Below are 20583 nucleotides of genomic sequence, written 5' to 3'. Positions count from 1 at the left end.
GGAGGGGAAGGGGGAGGAGGAGGGAGGGGAGGAGGGGGAGGGGAGGGGGAGGAGATAACAAGGGAACTCATTCAAGGTCACTGACTACTTCCTACTGAGATTGTAAGCTGTCCAGAAGTGTGACCAGAGAAGGGAAGAGCAGCTAACATGGAAGTAGGGAGTCTAGCAGCTGTTGGATAACAAACAGAAGAGAACATGGCCATTTGCCTAGAAGTTAAAAAAAAAATAGGGAAGGGAAGCCTTAATCACAAAACACACTCCTCCCTTGACCTTACATCGACAATGTAGGAGATTGTCATCTATCCTGATTTCCTCAGCAAAGCAGCCTCTGTGGCCGGCATCTAAGGGGGATTTGATGGGGGTCTTCTTTTCAGGGGCAATCTTCCTTGCTGTAGGTGTGCTTCTCAGTTCTGATGTGGGGAATGACAAAGCAACAGTGTTCCTGTTGGGGACCAGAGGAAGGAACACCTGCAAAGCTGAGGACACTGGGGCCAGCGCAGCCCAGCAGAGTGCCTGAGCTAGTAATGAGACCTTGAGCCATTTTGCATCTCAATGACATGTGCAAAAGGCGAAATGAGATGTCTAATAGGCCTGTGAGGCAGTAACATGAGGCCACCTTTAGTGATGTCTCTGGCTTTCATGGCTAAATAATACAGTCCTGTCTCATTGCCTAACAAGAGTAAGTGCAAGAGAGCCAGGCTGAATGAAAAGGATCTGCTCTTGCAAAGAAGCGCCTGGGAATTATTTGCTTCGCAGGCCAGCTTGAAGGGACAGATGCTGAGCCAGGTCCTTCCCTGTCCTGGAATCAGTGCAGTTGGCCTCAGGTCAGATAAAAATAAAGGGGCCAGCCTCATCACCAGGACCCTAGGGGCAAAAGAGATGAATGTGTCAATCACAGGAGGAGGCTGCTGCAGAGAGGCCCCTCTGGGCTGGGGCTGGCATTCCCAGAGAAGACATTTTATCTATCACTGAGTGTCTCCAAGACGACTTGCCTTATTAGCAATGGTGATCAGCATGACTGCCCCCTTTTTCTCTTAACTAGGAGTTAAATGTTTTTGCACCCTAAGAATCAATGCTGTAATCTTAAGAGGAACAGAAACTAGTTTTCCTGACTCTGTGTGTATGTGTGTGTGTGTGTGTGTTGTAGATTTAAAAATGTATTCATGTGCTTTCCAATTCCACCCCCCTTTTGGCTGGGAAGTAAACAGTTTTCAGGCAGAAAGACGATACTGCATACTTACGTACTGAGCAGTGAGAACAGGGTCAGAGAGATGGCTCAGTGGTCAGGACTATTTATTGCACAATCACAAAAAACGCAGTTCAAGTCCCATCATCTCATCAAGCCCATTGTCCTGAACCAATCTCTTGGGAAGAGGGGTCTGGCATTCTCTTCCCGTCCTCATGTGCACAGGTACATGCACCTGTGTGTGCACATGCACAGACATGCATACACTCACAGACACACACTAAAAAGATCTAGGAAGGTTGCCCTCATCCATTTCTCTACCCAGGTGTAAGAATTTCAGAGTCAGGTAGAAAGAAAAAAAGCTTGCCTGGTATTGAACATTAGATTTTAGATTAATTTATCCTCCTTTCATTAGGTGAAAGACGAGCTGTTTTCTTGGAACATAAAAGCAAGAATGATCCAGATAGAGATCTATTTCCAAAGATGGCATGGGCCAAGCTTCTATCAGTCATCATAAAGTATTTTAATGGCCTAGGATTGGATGCCATCCACCTACTGTATCTGGCTAGGGATGTGACCCTCTACATTAACTGCCTTACTCTGCTATACTCTTTACTGGATACTTACATTCTGGGCCAAGGGGTGCACTGTTGTGGGTATGTGTAGAAGGCAGAGGTGGATGCCTGCAGCCCACTGATTCTACTTGGCTGTCTGGCAATGAATACCTGGAGCTCTGTCCACACCTCCACAGTACTGGGCGCCCAGGCATGTATAACTCTGTACTTAGCTTTTTACCTGGGTACTGAAGATCTGAACTCAGGTCCTGGACAAGCATGTTATAGGCAGAGCCATCTCTCCAGCCTCCTCATAGTCTTGATTAGGAATGACAGACACTGAAAGGAATCCAATAGACTTGTCTATGAGTTTACCTCCAGACATATGGCTGGGCACCTCTTCAGACGGGATCTCCTACAATCCCTGAAGACCCAGTATTCTGCAACAGGAGGAATTTCACCAAAGATCCAGGCAGAATGCTAAGTGTGGCCTTCCAGTACATTTAGAATTCCTCATTAGTGGGCTGTGTTTGGCTTTTGCCCCCTCAGTCTACAAGCAGTGATTCCCCATCAGCTGAGTCACTGCCCTGGTTAGACGCACAGTTGGGCTGCTCCATCACCTCATCCCTGAAGCTGGGAGCCTGGAAAGCAGCCTACTGAACAGCTCCTTAAAGACCAAGACTGAGTTGATTTTTTATTTCATAAAATACACCCAATTGTGATGTTATTTAGCTAACTTGTAACTAACTATATGATTTTTCTAAGGTGACTTAGGGAGACTTAACAACTGGCCACCTGTTCAGCCTTCCAAGGGTGGGCTCAGGTCAGGGTGTGTGGGAAGGTAACAGGCTCATCCCTTCCAACCCCTTCTAAACTATCAGAAGAGTGCTGATGTCACTAAGTATGGACCCTAAATGGTGCTTCAGCATTTTTACACATCTGTAATGTGACAGGAAGTCCTCTGTGGCTGTCACTGTGACCAAGTCCACCATAAGTACTACAGACCCTGCCAGAGCCACTGCCAGACTCAGAATTAAACAGAGATTAGAGAAGCTAACCTCTCACTTCTCCATTCTAGGTCCCTGAATTATGGACAAGCTGAGGCAGGAGCTGGGGCAAGGGAGGAAAGGTAAGTTTTATAACCACTAAGAAACTGGAGACTTAGGATTTAAAATTAGACAGGATGAAGCCCAGGAGAGAAGCAAGACCGTTTAATAAACAGAATGAGATCTGGGGAGATGGCTCAGTAGGTAAACCACTTGCCATTCATCCAGGAAGACTTTACACTGTGCCGATGAAAATCTGGGCACAGTGGCATACAACATATCCCAGAGTTCTATGGTGTGATAGGAAAAGATGAGAATCCCTGGAAACATCCAGGCCAGCTGGCCTGGCATACATGGTAGCAACCAACCAAGAGATTTTGTCCTCAACGACGGTAGAAAATGAGAACCAGTAACATAAGTTGTCTTTGACCTCCATATAGGCACTATAGCACATATGCAACCCCCCCCACATATGCACATTACCATATACATACCATCACACACACACACACACACACACACACACACACACACACACACACACACACACACACATTTCAAAGCCAGAATGCAGTAAGTCTCAGAATTTGACCAAAAAGTACTAAAGGGGTCTTCCCAGATGGACGAGGGATTCGGTAAGTTCAGCCAGTCACATGACTTATCCTAGAGACAGTAGGCCAGTAGGAGCATCAGCAGCCCAAAGAAAGAATTCCATTAGTCAAGCTGGATGAACGCATGGGTTTATTAGGTTATTTACAGGCACGTGGGTGACTCGAAGGCAGCTACCCCAACAGAAGGTCCCGCCCCAGCTGGGTGACTCACCAAAGGTTGCACTGATGAAGAAACCCATTGTTTTCACCTCACATGTAACACTGGGGAGGGCATCTCAGAACTTCATGAGCCCTGCTAGTCTCCACCAACACAAGGGGACGTTAATACCTCTGCTCCCGAGAGTCTCCCAATAGTTTCTCATGGAATGTTCCAGCTGCTGACTTAAGTCATCAATAGTTACATCAAACCCAGAGGGGCGCTTGCACACCAAGGCCTCCATGTAGCTATCACCTCCACTAACACATTTACTTTCTCATCTGTCATCAGTTGCCTGTGACGAATAGATGTTTGTTCACGTTGCCCCGGGAATGAGTGTCACAAAATAGTGTCATAATAATCATGATGAACTGTATCCCTCTGGAAATTTATCAAACCTTTCTGTTGCTTTTGTCAGGAGATTTTATCATATAAACAAGAAACCAAGGCACATGCCATGTGTGTACGTGTGTGGTCTATTTATGTGTATTTAGACCCAGATTCCACATATAAGAGAAGTCATGTGATAGTCTGTCTTTGAGATGTGCGGTTTTGCTCAGCTACACATTCCTGCTATGAAACACTGCATAAGGACAGGTCGAAAGCAACAGGCCAAATGTTCACGGACTGGAAGATATACTGTGAACCAAAGTGAAGTTTTTCCCTTTAGAAGCCTCTAACAGTCCTTACAGTCCTGGAAAGCTTACCAACACTGTGCCCTTGAGATCTCTACATCAAAGCCAAGCAGTAGTGGCTCTCTCCTTTAATCACAGCACTTGGGAGGCAGGGGCAGGTGGATCTCTGTGAGTTCAAGACCAGCCTGGTCTACTGACGGAGTTCCAGGACAGCCAGGGCTACACAGAGAAACCTGTTTCATAAAACAACAACAAAAGAGATCTCTACATTGAATCCCCAGACCCTGGAATGTAATTCCTCTCGTAGCACAAGGAGCTGCAGATGCAGAGCTCAAGACCTTGATGGGGGAGATGATCCTGACTACCCAAAAGGCTCAATGCTACAGCCACCTAGGAGAAGGAGGGAGGTGAAGTACTGAGGAGAAGTAAGAGATGCAAGCAAAAGATTGGCCTGCAGAAGCTGGGAAATCAAGACAAGATTCTTCCCTTAGCTCCTAGAAGGCACTGAACTGATTTGGCTACTGGATCCTCCAAATTCATAAAAGAAATGTGTATGATTTTAAGTTACTGCATTTATAGTAACTCTGAAGCAGCCAGCGGCAATCAATACATCATTCATCTCATAAATAGCAATGACATGGAGCCCAAATGTGTCTGCCATGCTGGCTCATGCCGACAAGATCCACAAGCAACAGGAAGAAGGAAGGGAAATGGTGCCATGTGTCCTAGACAAGTGGCCACCTGTACATCCAACCCCCAGTGACAGGAGTCCATGCTGAGGACTTACACAAATCAGTGGGACCCAAACCCCCGAAGCAGCTTCACTTTCTGCCTCCCTCAGAAAACAAATGAAACAGCAAGGAGTGAAGATGACAGACAGACTGTCCCCTGAGACTCCAGCCTTGGTGATGACAGAGACAGAAATATACTCTCTGAAGACAAAATTAATTGAAAGGCTTTTTTTTTTCCCTCTCAAGAGAACATGACCACAAAATTTCTGCCCAGCCAGCATGTCTTATGAGCACCAGAAGCAAATGTGTGAGCTTCCTGGGCCACCTTGAAAGCTCCAGTGTTCCTGGTCCCACTGTTAACTCCACTGCAGAGACAGTCATGCCACCGGGACTTGTCCTCAGATGCCACAGAGACAATTCTGTTTTCACCTCAGTTTGTGGTCATAAGATACCTTTCATCATCAAAGTATGGTGGGGTTTCTTCTTTTTTATTTATTTTGTCCAAAGATAGAATTTGGCTGAAAAACACACTTTACCCAAAGCAACCTTTTCTTTTCTAACACAACAGTGGCTTCACTGAAGGCATCAGTTTTAATGATGTCTTTCACGAGCCTTCTCCCCTGAGACATGAGACGAGAAGGGCAGTGGACCCTTTTGTTCCTAGCTCAATTTGCTATTTCTTTTTTCCTAATGATACTGATTGAATCTCAGGGCAATACTCTTTGGCTAAAGAAAAAAAAAATCGTAATGTTTGCTATTCTGATAATTGTGTTGCCTCTGGCTGCCTGGTTGATTAGGGCTTTATGCTATATGCTTCAAGAGGATGGTGTTGGGTTCTGATAAGGGTGAGGCCAGCAGAAGATACAGTATGACACACCCACTGGGAGGCAGGGAAGAGGCCCCTCTCACACTCCAGTCCACAGTGGACCTCAGTGCTGTCCCCCAGTGTCACTCCTTTTCCTGGAGAGGATCTGGGCATCCCTGCTCTGTGCTGCATGGCTTTCAGCTCCTCCCGGAAGCTGGGATCACTCCTTACACTGAGGATGAACTTGGCCTCGTGACTTGCATTAACAAGTAGGGTGTGATCAGTAGTGTTTGTCACAGCATGGCCCAGCCATTGTTTTCTTCCTCTGTGAGGCCAAGGAAGGGGACTGCTCCTTCACCTGAGGTCCTAAGATGAAATGAAATAAGAACAGAGGCCACATGACAAGCATCCAGCATGAAAGAGTGAACAGTAAGTCTGCGGTGTACAACACTGAAATGGGGGGCTATTTGTTGCTGTGGCAGAACCTAGAGAAAGCTGACTACCACAGAGTCCTGCTGGGTATGTGGCAATATCATAAAAGAGAACATATTAGTCAAGGCGCTTTCAACTACGAGTACTAGAAGTTGAACTCAAAATGGCTGAAGGAAAAAAGGGTGGGAAAGGGTATTTATCTGCTCATTTAACTTCAAAAGAATAGCATTGGCTTTAAACATAGCCAGATAATAAGTAGGTAAGTAAGTACTCAGACTCTTGCAGTCCCTCAGGCCTGCTTTCTATCAGACACAATTTTATTATCTTATTGCTTTTAGAAACTCAAGAATTGTCACTCAAGCTAGGCCTAGGGCTGTAGCTCATTGGCAGAGCACTTATCTAGCATGTCTAAGGCCCTGGGTTTGATCCCCAAGCTACAAAAACAAAGCAAAGATCTAACTCTAGTGGAAAGAAAAGTCCCTTCTGATGAAAAGTCTTGAGATTATGTCAGACTGAACGGCTTAGGTAGCAAGCATAGTGGGCAGGGATTCCAGCTGTGGACAGCCCGGCCCCATCCTAGCAGAGCGAACGCTAGCTCACTAGTGAGAAATATGGGAAGTTAAGTGCCCAGAAGCAAGAAAATCAAAGCAGAGAAGCCTTATGTTTTAATATAATTTATGCTGTGTTATAACTACGGAAAATCATAAGCATCCACGAGAAGTGAGAACACAGAGCAAACGGAAAAGACATAAATATCCCTTAGTTTTGCAATCTTCTTTTGAGACCTGCTGTGTAGCTATGGAGTAACCAAAGACTCTGCATTTCTCATCCTCCTGCCTCCACCTCTGGATTGCTGAGATGTTAGCCATGCACCACCACACCCCATGTATGCAGTACTGGGGACTGGATCTATAAATGCATCCTTCATGCATACTAGGCAAGCACTCTACCAACTGAGCCTCAGCCTCAGGCCTGTTCTGCATTCTTAAAGTAATTCTTTACTTGGAGAAAAATCAAAATCGCCCATGTTTGAATGAAGCATTGTTTTTCTTAAAGAATCCTTAGGTCTTATGATGATTTGTATATGTTTGGCCCAGAGAGTGGCACTATTTGGAGTGGCCTTTTTGGAGTATGTGTGGCCTTGCTAGAGTAGGTGTGTCACTCTGGGCATGAGCTTTAAGACCCTACTCCTAGCTGCCTGGAAGTCAGTCTTCCACTAGCAGCCCTCAGACGAAGATATAGAACTCTCAGCTCCTGCTGCATCATGACTGCCTGGATGCGCCCATGCCTTGATGATAACAGACTGAATCTCTTAAACTATAAGCCAGCCCCAATTAATTGTTGTCCTTATAAGAGTTGCTTGCCTTGGTCATGGTATCTGGTAACAGCAGTAAAACCCTAACTAAGACAGGTCTTGAGTGATTTAATCCCACAACAATCCTTGACGTGGAACATTTCCTTTCCCTGAACCATCAATCTCATAAAGACACACATTTTATGCATGATAAACACTCTACTTTCAAGTTTATGTACGGAAGAGCATTTTTAAAGATTGTCAATATCCTAGGCTATACAAAAATGTAGTTATATTAAAACAAAGAGAGGCAGGGAAAAGGTAGCTATGAAGGACTAGACAGAATACAGAGTCTGCTAAACTGAGGATGGGGAGAGAGGGTAATGGGTGAACCTGGTGGGAGAGGGATCACTTGCAGGACAGTCACTAGGAAGCCACCTGTGACAACCACTTCCAATCCAGCTGTAATTTCACATGACAGTGGCACTGAACTGTAGGCAGCTAGACCTTGACATTAAAGTAGCAGGCTCCCTCCCAGACTGGTAGACAGGCTTATAGTAGGCAGTAAGTGTCAGCAGACATAGTTGGCATTACATCTCTCACAGGGGTTGTTTACTAAAGGTGAGCCAGGAAAGGAAACTCTCATTTACTCAAAATACGTTACGTTCAGCTGGCAGGTAAGGCAGTGCAGTGTGAATGTGCTCTTGATGGGGCTGACTGTAGGCGGGCTGCCTGGGTTCAAGTCCCGTCTCTGCTGTTGACTTAGCATCCTGAGCAAAACTTAATCACCTTGTGTTTCAGTTCCTTCTTGGAAATGTGGCTGTGGCCAGAACAGCCAGTGTTTCCCAGTACCCAGGAGTCTACCTCACAGCACAGCCCACAGAACCCTCCTTGCGGGAGGCTAGGACCAGGCTCTGTGAGGAGGGTGGAAAAGGTTAAGAACCTTTTAGGCAGAGAAGGCTAAGAACGGAATGGGGAACATTTCCATTCTGCACTGCCTGTTACTTTGATCTTGCCATTGTCTGTAAGAGGATGGCTGGCTGGCAGCAGGCTGAATGCGTGGGGAAGAAGTCCAGTGACCACCATAATTCCCCAAGACTCAATTCCTTTATTTTTAACTTCCCAGTTTTAGCATCTATATGCAAGAGCTGTGGAAAGGTTAGAGGGGATCGAGCATATTCCGGCAGAGTGGCTACTTGGTCAGACTAGTGATGGTCACCCAGGTGCAGGGTGACTTCTACCCAACAAAGAATTCACACCTGACTACTCACGCCTGACTGTACCCTCAGATTACTCGGGAATCTAGACTGCCATGCGCCTTTCATTTCAGTACTCAGAAAGCTGAGAGAGGAGAACTGAAAGTTTGAGGCCAGCCTAGGCTAGTCTGAGTAAGACTAGTAAGAGTCTGGTCTAATTAGACACCACAATAAACTGAACATACAGAATGCTTTTTAAAACAAAAATGAAAACAAAATCACGTTCAGGCCATCCCGGAAATTTGGATTTAACAGGTCTTTTTTTTTTTTTTTTTTTTTTTTTTTTTTTTTTTTTTTTTTTTTTTTGGTTTTTCGAGACAGGGTTTATCTGTATAGCCCTGGCTGTCCTGGAACTCACTTTGTAGACCAGGCTGGCCTCNCTTTGTAGACCAGGCTGGCCTCGAACTCAGAAATCCACCTGCCTCTGCCTCCCGAGTGCTGGGATTAAAGGCGTGCGCCACCACGCCCGGCTGGATTTAACAGGTCTTAAGGGAAAGTTCTACAGACGGTTTAATTTTTTTTCATGTTTTTTGAGTCAAGGTCTCACTATATAGCCTTGGCTGTCCTGGGTCTTGCTATCTAGACCAGTCTGGCCTCGAATCCATAGAGGTCCAATGCCTCCTAAGTGCTGGAATTAAAGGCACACACCACTATGCCTGGTTTGTACAAGATTTTTTATTTTTGGTTGTGAGCCCAGCCTCTACTGGCTCAGCCATCTCTCCAGCCCTGGTTTGCAGATGATTTTAAAATGCAGCCAAGGTAGAAAACCACAGGATTCGACTAGAGGTCTCAACTGGGGCAATCTGCCTCACCTGCAGCCTTGAGACTTTCTTCTGTCTGCAGATGTTCTGAAATGTTTAAACTATATGGGTTGGGGGTGTCACTGGCTTCTAGTAGGGAAAGGCCAACAATAATGCCAACATGACAGCGCACAGCACAGCTCCCCACACAGCTGAGGTCCAAACACCTGGGCTAGAGGTTGTTCCCAGTTCCCGTCCTCATGTTCCTGCTTGCTTCGCTGGCTCTTCCTGTTGCACCGTACCCTGGAAGAACGCAGCGCCTAAGTTCTCAAATCCAAGTCTGGACCCAACCCAGCTGGCTCCAGGCCCAGAAAGGGTCTCCTGCCTCGCAGCTTCCCCTTAGTGCTTTGTTAACACCCGAATTACAACGCGCACTACATAGACTGCAGCCGCTTGTAAACGTGTCTCCCGCTCTAGCACTTCAGCCCTCTTTTGTTCATTTCCGGTTTCCTCAGCACCAGCCCTCTGTGTCACGGCAGGTAGGAGCTCCGCAGATATTTGCTACATGGTGTAGAAAGCAGACAGAAGTTGATCCCAAGAACTCAGTGGTCGGCCAGTCTTAGCTAATCGCTGAGGTTAAGGTTCAGTGAGAGGCCCTGTCTTAAAAACTAAGGTGAGGGGCCATAAAGGATGACATGTGACATCAGTGCCTGGCATCCACTGGGTGGGGGGAGAGAACTTGCCTGCTTGAGGGGAAGAGAGCTAGATTCTGATGGTAGAGAGTTTTCACTGTGTAGTGTGGTATTTTAAATGGAGAAGTGGTGAGCCCAGCTGAGAAGCAACAGAAAAATTCCACCATATTTCTTGAGACACAATGAGCCCCTCAGACAGAGGAGGCCACTAAGAGCAGAAGAGTCCCCAAGCTTGAGTGTGAGACCTGTGGGAGAGACTGCAGCTCTGCTGCTAAGGCTGTCTAGTACATGCAAGGACACTCCAGCAGAGACAGGGAAAACAACTGGAAAGAAAAATTATTCAGGTCAAGAACTTCTTTTCTGTGTTATTTTTGAAGTGTTTCTAGGGTAGAACCATGTAAAGAGAGGGAGCTTAGTCTGTGCTACAAATAACCAGAGACAAGAGCCCCAAGCACAAACTGATCTGGAGTCTAGGTGCAGTGCATGAGTGAATTCCCTTCTACCAAAGCAAGTCAGTGTGAACCCAGCCTTGAGATTGGGACTGGGCAAGAGAGATGGCTCGGTGACTAAAGCCATGCAAGCATGAGGATCACAGGTGGGCTCCCCAGAAGCCACACAGATGCTAGGAGAGAGGTGGTTGCCTGTGATCCCAGAGCGCAGAGGGCAGAGACAGAGGACCCCCCAGAACAAGCCAGCTACCCAGACTAACAAGAGCATCATGTTGTGCATTCAATTTCCAGGCCCTGCTTCAACAAACAAGGAAAACTCCCGACCTCAGCCTCAGCCTGACTTTACATGTGGGCCTGCACACATGCAAACATGCATATACACATGCATATACACCAAACACACATGCATGAAAAACATTAAGAATCAACTATTCACACTTACTGGTCCTTGAGCCATTCTTCCACAAATGGAATGGAGAAGAATTCTGTGAATAACTCCCCTGCCCTCTTCGGATTCTGGCTGGTCACACAATCATGTTGATTGACAAGAAAAAGAACAAGAATTAAGTCAGTTGTTGTTCTTCTTTTGCAAGTTAATACAATCAAATCCTCATGTCACTGAATATTCATGACAGGAACAGCTTACTTGTACAGCCACTCAGTCAGGAAATCACAGGCAATGAATTTGGTTCTCTTCCTCTAAAAAAAGAAGAGAAAATTAAATTATATTCTTACTTTATCTACATGTCTTGTAGCTCAAAGAGAGAGAGAGCAAGTAATTGGTTAGACTCAGATAAAATATGCATGGGTCCATTAAAAGTTTATAAATATGTCAATAAACAATATGTGAATGGTATAAAGCATCCTGAAAGCATTTCTCTAGTCACCTTTGGAAAAGCATTTTCTGTAGGGACTAAAAGAATGCAGTGAGTGCTCCTAGCAGGTGTTTATGAGGCCATATGAGGCTGACTTTGAAAAAAAGACTTAGTTGGTTTTATATGTATAAGCATTTTACCTGCATACATGCATGTATGTATGCATGTATGTATGTATGTATGTATGTATGCATGTCCATATGTGCACCACATCACTGGTGCCATCAGAGGTCAGAGAAGATGCTAGATTCCTGGAACTACAAATGGTTGTGAGTCATGTGGTCCCTGGGTCCTGGCCTTCTGCAGAGAACAAGGCTCTTAACCACTAAGCCATCACTCCAGGCCTAAAAAAGCTGATTTTATGGTTTGCAACAGCTAGGAACTGGTGGGAAGGATTCTATTATCTAGACCACGACTTGGTTTGAGTTATGTGTAACTTATAGAAAGGACAAGTAGGATATGTTGTGGGAGACGTACCCTGAGATGATTTCTATCATTGTAAAAACATCATAGACAAGGGCAGTGTCCACAGCATTAGGTTATGTGATCCCATTCTGTGTGGTAAGCTATTAGGCCATTGGCTGAAGCATGGACACAGGGCACAGTGGCTACTGATTAAAGTCCTGGGCACAGGGCACAGTGGCTACTGACTGAAGCATGGACACAGGGCACTCTGGCTACTGACTGAAGCCCTGGGCACGGGGCACAGTGGCTACTGACTGAAGCATGGACATGGGGCACTCTGGCTACTGACTGAAGCCCTGGGCACGGGGCACAGTGACTACTGACTGAAGCATGGACACGGGGCACTCTGGTTACTGACTGAGCCCTGGGCACGGGACACTCTGGCTACTGACTGAGCCCTGGGCATGGGGCACAGTGGCTACTGACTGAAGCCCTGGGCACAGGACACTCTGGCTACTGACTGAAGCCCTGGGCACGGGGCACTCTGGCTACTGACTGAAGCCCTGGGCACGGGGCACAGTGGCTACTGACTGAAGCATGGAAACAGGGCACTCTGGCTACTGACTGAAGCTCTGGGCACGGGGCACAGTAGCTACTGACTGAGCCCTGGGCACGGGGCACAGTGGCTACTGACTGACCCCTGGGCACGGGCCACAGTGGCTACTGACTGAGCCCTGGGCACGGCCACAGTGGCTACTGACTGAAGCCCTGGGCATGGCCACAGTGGCTACTGACTGAGCCCTGGGCACGGGGCACAGTGGCTACTGACTGAGCCCTGGGCACGGGGCACAGTGGCTACTGACTGAAGCCCTGGGCACGGCCCCAGTGGCTACTGACTGGGCCCTGGGCACGGGGCACAGTGGCTACTGACTGAAGCCCTGGGCACGGGGCACAGTGGCTACTGACTGAAGCCCTGGACACGGGGCACAGTGGCTACTGACTGAGCCCTGGGCATGGCCACAGTGGCTACTGACTGAGCCCTGGGCACGGGCCACAGTGGCTACTGACTGAAGCCCTAGGCATGGGGTACAGTGGCTACTGACTTAAGCCCTGGGCACGGGGCACTCTGGCTACTGACTGAGCCCTAGGCATGGGGCACAGTGGCTACTGACTGAAGCCCTAGGCACGGGGCAATCTGGCTACTGACTGAGCCCTAGGCATGGGGCACAGTGGCTACTGACTGAAGCTTGGAACTCATGGCTGCATTATGCTTTGCTGACTCCCTCAGCCACAACTGAACTTCAGATCTATGTGTTACTTTCAAAGATGGAAGGAAACACAGAAGGAAAAAATGCACAACACCTAACGGCAGAAGCTACCCACTCGGGCTATTGGTTCTGCTAGCAGTATCTACTGCACCCCATCTCCTAATAGACACCTTATTGCTCCCATATAGCTACCAATTAGGCCAAAAAGTATTTCCTGAGCTTCTGATTAGCGAGGGACAACTATGGGGGCACTGATCTACCTGATGAGACAGAAATGGACATGTCTGTCTGTCTGTGCATACTCTGCTGTCCTGTGATGTCCCCTCCACTTCTGGTCTGGAACACAGCTGTGAGCCTGGAAGTGGAACAGTCCCTTTAAGCCCTGAGACCAAAACCCACATGCTCAGTATGTTGCAACCCCAGCCTTAAGAAGGGGGTAAGGGTGGGCTGGAGAGATAGATAGTTCAAAGGTTACAAGAACTGACTGCTCTTCCAGAGGTCCTGAGTCCAAATCCCAGCAACCACATGGTGGCTCCCAACCATCTGTAATGGAGTTCGATGCCCTCTATGGTGTGTCTGAAGATAGCAACAAGTGTACTTACATAAAACAGGTAAGTCTTAAAAAGGGGGAGGAGGGATAGGAGATGAGGAGTTTGAAGCCACCTTTAGCTACAAAGTGAGTTTGAGGCCAACTGGACAATAGGAAACCCTTCCTCAAACAAACAAACCAAACAAAAGCTACTATGGATGGTGGATCAGAAGCTGGGAGAAGCTGGGTCCTTGCTAAGTGCCTTAAGCTACTGGGCCAACTTGGGTCTTTATCCTTATCTTGATATGTAAGGCAAAATAAATTCCACTGAACTGACTGCCTCTCTTCTTATCATTACATTCAGCCAAATATAGGCCCTAGCCAGGAAGTCCCAGGGGAAAACATTCTAGGGCACTGGGTCAAGCTGTGCTGAGAAGGTGGAGCAGCGAGCACCCTGTGTCCTCTTTCTACCTGAAGCCTCTTCCTGTGACCTAAACAGAACCACTGGCTCCTGTCAGAGAACTGTTAAGGGATCCGAGAGATGGAGGCGCTCTCTCTGTCTCTCTCTCTGTCTCTCTCTGTCTCTCTCTGTCTCTCTCTGTCTCTCTCTCTCTCTGTCTCTCTCTCCCCCTCCTCCTCCTCCTCCTCCTCCTCCTCCTCAGTCTTATTATTAGGCACACTACATTATACACCCTCCTCTTTTTTGTTTTTTGTTTTTGTCTGCTTTTGTTTACGAAGGAAGTTTATTGTTCAACTTAGTTTCCTTAGTTGAGATGTTTCATCTTCCACACATGTTTCTTAGGGCTCAGCAATCAGGGCTAGTGAGATGGCTGAGCCAGCTAGGGTGCTTGCAGCCAAGCCTAATGATCTGAGTTTGATACCTGGAGCTCACATGGTGGAGGGAGGGAACTGACTCCCACAGTTGTCCTCTGACCTCCATACCTAGGATTCAGGAACTGAACATTCCTCACGGGTCTCAGGAAGCTTTGGGGCCTACAAGGTTCCCAGGGTTCATGCCCAGTCAGACAAGCAGTAACAAGCGTCATGAAAAGGAGACTTTTGCCAACAGACCTGCCTGCTAGTGGTGCCGAAGGCTCCAGAAATGCAGGCATGTGAGTCCATGCCACAGGGCTTTCCAGTGATGCAGCCTTTCAAACACCCACTAGCCTGTAAGCAGCCTTAGTAAATTCACTGGTCCACTAAACTAGATCCAGGTGGAATGACTTTTTTGATTGGTCACTGGTACCCAACCTGGACTAAATAGCCATTTGTTCACGTCACTCCAGGGAAAGTCAGAGAACCCTTTTTTGACAGATACTAAGGACCAAGTCAGTCTACAGATGCTGGATGCTATATTGGTAGCCTTTCTAAGAACGTAAGATATTCTGGAAACCTACCCTGCTCAGAGATGCAGAAGGGCTGGCTTTATGGCTCAAGTCAACCATCAATCACTCCTTTCCAAGCACCTGGGTCTAGCCAACAGGAGGCATCAGCAGGAGCCATGGGGGGTTGGAAGGAAGTTGACTTGCACTTCCTTACAAAGACTCCTCTGCTAGAATCCTAAACTCTAGTATCAGAATATGACCTTATTTGGAACTAGGAGTGGTACAGATGGACTCAATGAACCCGAACAGCCCTACCTAGAGAAGACAACCCAGGGACCCATTAGCAGGACTCCCGATTACACTGCCCAAACCCGAACCTGATACAAACACCCAAGTTCCCAGGACCTGTTAGGTGCATGAGCCCCTCCCATTCCCCACATTGGTGGTGTGCCCAGGATAGAACTCAGAGCTCATAGTCTTGTAGTAGGCACACTGCGTTACACACCCTGTTAAAATTTCTTTTTCTTTCTTTTTCTTTCTTTCTTTCTTTCTTTCTTTCTTTCTTTCTTTCTTTCTTTCTTTCTTTCTCTTTTTTCTTTCTTTTTTTCATCTCCAACCAGACTGTGCTGGGTTGATTACTGATTATTGTTTACAAACGAGAAAGTTTTAACTACTATCTTTCAGTTCTCCAATGCCTTGTGTCCTAAGCATCCGAGGAAGCCTTCCGGCCGGCTCACTCTCAGCCTTGCCTTCCAGCCGGCTCACTCTCACTCTCAGCCTTTCTCACTTAGGAAGGGCTCTCCTGCACTTTCCTGATGAACCCCACCTCAGCATCTCAGAAAGCACCGCATGTCTCCCTGCAGACTACAAGCTCTGGGAACAGGGTGCTCACATGTCCCTTCCTACCTGGAGCTTCGTCGAGTGCCCAGTGTGGAGTGGGTGATCCACAAGGGCTGCGTGAATGGAAGAACAAATGCAGGAAAGAGAGGATACAGGCACTTCAAACTAAGATTGTTAACACAAATCTGGATACAAGTCATCCATACCCCACAAGTTCCCTCTCATGCTTCTCTTTTTAAGACAAAGTATCCCTTAGGCTGGCCTCAGACTAGCTATGCAGCAGATGTTATACAGCCTCAGAATTCCGATGCCTTCTCTGTGTCTGCAGAGAGCTGGGTCTATAGATGTACAGTGCTGTGGCCGACACTGGGAGCCACGCCCAGGGCTTCAAGTGTACTGGGTGAGCCCTCCACCAATGGCGCTACACTCCAGCCCACCACATTATTCTCTTAAGAAAATCTTCCTTCTGATCTCTTTTTCCTTTTTCCTTACAAACTGCCAATTTGGTCCTGTAATCCTGCAGAAAGTGGACAGGATGGCTGGGAAACTGATGGCCACTGAAAAGCCAAGTGCCGCTTAGGGTTTGTAAAGGAAGCTTTATTGTGGCTGTTAGTAAAGAAAACACAGTGGTGCCTGAATTGCTACAGATTATTTGCTGTCTTTTACCTTGAAGTCAACAGCTTTTATAAAGAAAATGGAGCATGGTCAGCCAAGGGAAGAAAATGAAAAGTGCTACATCTTAGGAAGGGTCTTTTTTTTTTTTTTTTTTTTTTTTTCATTTTCATTAGTTCTTTGAGACTTCAGTGTCTTTTGATCATGGTCACTGCCCTCTGCCCAGTCCTCCCAGATCTAGCCCTCCCCACCCCCACCCTCCCAATTTTACATAGTGTGTGTGTGTGTGTGTGTGTGTGTGTGTGTGTGTGTGTGTCTTTGTCTATCCTGAATGTTATTTTGATTTTTGCCTTTTAAAGGCTGTGAAGACTGTGAATGCAAGTGTTCCCTTCAAAAGCTATCTTAAAAGGAGAAAATATTTGTTCCAACAATGCAAACACGTAACCAAGCATGACTTGCAGCCTAATGGCTTAAACAATGGAACAACTGTACAATGGCTGGTTCTCCCTCTTCCCACTTGACATTTATCACACTGGTTAGTGGAAAAGATTCTATGCAGAGAATGTGGCCTCGTTCATCCTATTAAATAGACCTTAATATAGCCGTATGAGACCGTGAACAGATTTATTTGCTTTTGATGCAAAGAAATAAAGTGTGAGAGATGATATTTTCCTTGAGTTCTGGGCAGGCATGAGCGTGCCCTGCATACCCAGACATGCAGAACAGTGGAGTATTGTTCAGCGGTTGTTTAGTTTAAAAATTATCCTGGGTTGCTGAAAGGGAGAAGGGAAGGCAACTGAAAGGCTGTGGTGAGTGAAGAGATAAGAGAGGAAGTAATAGAAAAAGGAAAGTGCAAGACTGAAGACGCTCTCAGGCTGCCAGGCTGACGGGATGTGGGCAGATACAAAGAAGCCTTCACTGCTAAAAGGCACAAGCGCGCATATTTGTGCAAGCAGAGCAAACGGGTAACCACAAAGTTAAAACACATTATTTTTGTTGTTGTGTGCTTGGTTTTGTTTTTTTGTTTTTTGGGTTTTTTTTCCCCTTTGGTTTTTGGAGACAGGGTTTCTCTGTATAGCCCTGGCTGTCCTAGAACTCACTCTGTAGACCAGGCTGGCCTCGAACTCAGAAATTCGCCTGCCTCTGCCTCCCGAGTGCTAGGATTAAAGGCGTGCACCACCACACCAAGCTTGTGTGCTTGGTTTTGAGTCTGTAAAGTGAGCTATCTTTCCAGGCCCCAAATCCTAAAATCAGAACAACTCAACAAAATCTATAGTTGAAGGTGGATGTTGTAGTAGATGCAAGAAGCTAGAAGTTGGGAGGGGGAGACAGGAGACCAAGGTTTCCTTTGGCTACCCGTAGAATTGGGGGCTAGCCTGGGACAGGGACATGAGACCCTATTTCAAAACACACACACAAGTATAAAGTTGAAAAGGAATGTAAAGTTCAAAGGGTAAAGAGCAAGTGTCAAGGACTGAGGTCTATGTTATCACAAATCTGCAATTTGTACTGAGACGGCACAAAGGAGCACATCAGACAGATAGAGGGATGAATCGATGGGTTAGTGGGCACATACACTGTAAAGCAAATAAAACAAAGCATGTAACTGTAACAGCTATGTTACAGCTATGTGGTGGGTATGTGGATTTAGGGAAAAAATGGTCATAAGAAGATGGAAGAGGAAATACTGTTGTTGTTTTTTTAAATAAGCACAAATCCCAAAGAGAGAAAAGTCACACATGAGACTAATCAATAGAGTAATCCATACCAATTTTTATGCTGAGCACACACAGAAGATAAACCAAAGAACTGAAGGTTGGAAGAGAAACAACTAACATTTGAGAACAACGAAATCTGGCTTATAAGAGATACATAATTCTGCCCCCAAAGCCAAGAGATCATAGTTGGCCTTGATGGTGTAAAACTGAATTCCAGCACGCAGGAGGTAAGGCATAAGGATTGTCAGTTAAGAGTTCAGCCTGGGCTCTACAGTAATGTCCTGTCTTTAAAAAAAAAAAAAGTTCAACAAATAAAGAAAACATGGTACATTTATACAACGTGGAATTGTTTTCAGCCATTAAAAAAAAAAAGAAGTATGTCAGTTGCAGGAAAATGAATATAACTGGAGATGATCATATTAGGCAAATTAAGTCAACTTTTAAGACAAATATCACATGTTTTCTCATTTGCTGGTCCTAGGTTTAATATAGATGCTTAATATACGTACAGATGACATGGAAGTAGAAAAGGTGTTGTTTAGGCAAAGAAATGGGACTATTGGGAGGGAGGGGTATGCATGGGGAGGCAGCAGCGATATGGGGGATATGTCCAAGAAAGACAAATATCTCATGTTTTCCCTCATATGTGGAATCCCAGCTAAACACACATACATAACGTGAAAGCAGAAGTAAGACTATTTGAGGAGAGGGGGGGAGCAGCAGGAAGCTGGGGGGAGGGGAGAGGGGAAGATAAGGGGTGGAACATGGTGGGAATAGTACATGAACACACTATAATAAAATGTCATCAATGAATAACAGATAAAAGAACATTTTTTCCTAAAGACATCATCCAGGCTCTCAGATTAAGCTGGTCTGGAAAGACTTTCCATGGGCTCCTCATATCTTTATATATAATTTTCTATGTAAGTTGCTTTGAATGGGTTTTTTTGTCACTTTCTGAAAAAGCCCTCAAAGCCGGTAACTCTAGGAGATCCAGGAATCTTAACTCTGCATAAATAATGAATCCCTACCCCATAGTCCAAAGTCATGTGAACCTGTGCCGAGTTTTATTGCTAAGGATATAAACATGCAACTTTTATTAAAAATTGATTACAGTAAAGTACCAGGATAATATTAACTGCCCAAAATATTTTCAGGGATGTACTGATGGGAAGAATTCCCAAGTGAAGTTTACAAAGCAGCCATTAAGCAAGCTCTGTTTAATGTAGCTGTTCAGCTATGTTCTAATTAAGTTCTGCTCTCTTGTGCTCCAATTAAGATAATCCAAAGGCACAGTTAGATATCAAGGGACCACTTCAGAACATCAGGCCAACATCAAATCTCATCGTTTCGGGTATTTACATGTCTCTTGCTTACTCTCTTCCCGAGGAATTCAAGCCAGTCCATGTAGGATGTGCATGTGATGGCAGCTTTTCTGTGCCTCTTTGGAACCCTGAAGGGCTCTTCTGCCAATCACCCGCCTTAGAACCATTTGCTTCTCCGGCTCATACAGCCCTTGAGCAGCGAAAGCAGCTCTAAGCACATGAGACCAGCAGGGTGAACAGTGACTTTTGCAGAACTCTAGTTCAACAATAAGACCTTTGTCGGGGTCAAAACGCTTTGCACACCTGGCTGCAACGGTCCCATTTCCAGCATATCCAGGAGTCTGGACAGTCCCTTCAAGGCCTTCCCATGCAGGCATCCATCAAGATGTGGGTAAAAACAAGCTTTGGCAGATGCTCCCATGATGTACCTGCACAGACCTATCTCCATATGCCTACCCTAAACTGAGTTTACTCTTTCTTTCCCAGCTCCCAGCCTGCTCTTGCTTTACCTGTGCTGGCATTTGCCTCCTGCCAAGCAAGCTCCCAATGACATCAGTGAAGGGCCATACTGCTTGTCACATACCATTCTTTAACTCTCCCAGTGGTCCCAGGGGAGGGGGTATAGGTACTATTAAGCATCACCCCATCTAAAAGAACAGAAAACCAAGGCTCACAGGGTTGAAGGAATCTTCCCAGGGCTCCAGAAATAGCAAGGATTGGAGATGGGGCACAAGGCCTCGTCTTCCATCAGGGTACCAGCACAGCCTTGAGGGGCCTTTTCCCCCAGATACTGGACTCATTTCTAGTCTTCCATCCCAGAACCGTGCTGCCTAGTTTTTTTTTTTTTTTTTTAGCAGACTTAATCCGTTTATTTTTCTTGTATAAAACCCTTATGTGGTAGCCACAGCTGGAGCCTGGGTCCTCTGAACAGAGACTCTGGTGTGGGTTTTCACAAGATGATCAGTGAATTCCTGATAAGGAGACTTGGTGAAGACAGTCTCTTTCCAGAGGTCGGGGGTCAGGTAGCTGTAAGTCTTGGAGATGGCATCAAAGGTGGCC

General features: G+C 46.2%; 1 protein-coding gene across 1 annotated transcript in view; it reads right to left on the bottom strand.

Moving 5' to 3' along the window:
• Iqck (IQ motif containing K) overlaps positions 1-20583 on the bottom strand; it is a 115897-nt gene that overhangs the window by 59268 nt on the left and 36046 nt on the right. The window contains exons 5-6 of the mRNA XM_021200146.1: positions 11274-11326; positions 11070-11147 (exon numbers count right to left, since the gene is read on the bottom strand). Coding sequence (XP_021055805.1) covers positions 11070-11147; positions 11274-11326 — 131 coding nt within the window. The remainder of the gene's footprint in view (positions 1-11069; positions 11148-11273; positions 11327-20583) is intronic.

The sequence above is a fragment of the Mus pahari genome, chromosome 1, assembly GCF_900095145.1.
Source record: "Mus pahari chromosome 1, PAHARI_EIJ_v1.1, whole genome shotgun sequence".
Classification (NCBI taxonomy): Eukaryota; Metazoa; Chordata; class Mammalia; order Rodentia; family Muridae; genus Mus; species Mus pahari.
The sequence above is the reverse complement of the archived record's forward strand: the minus strand, read 5'-3'. Positions and strand labels throughout refer to the sequence as shown.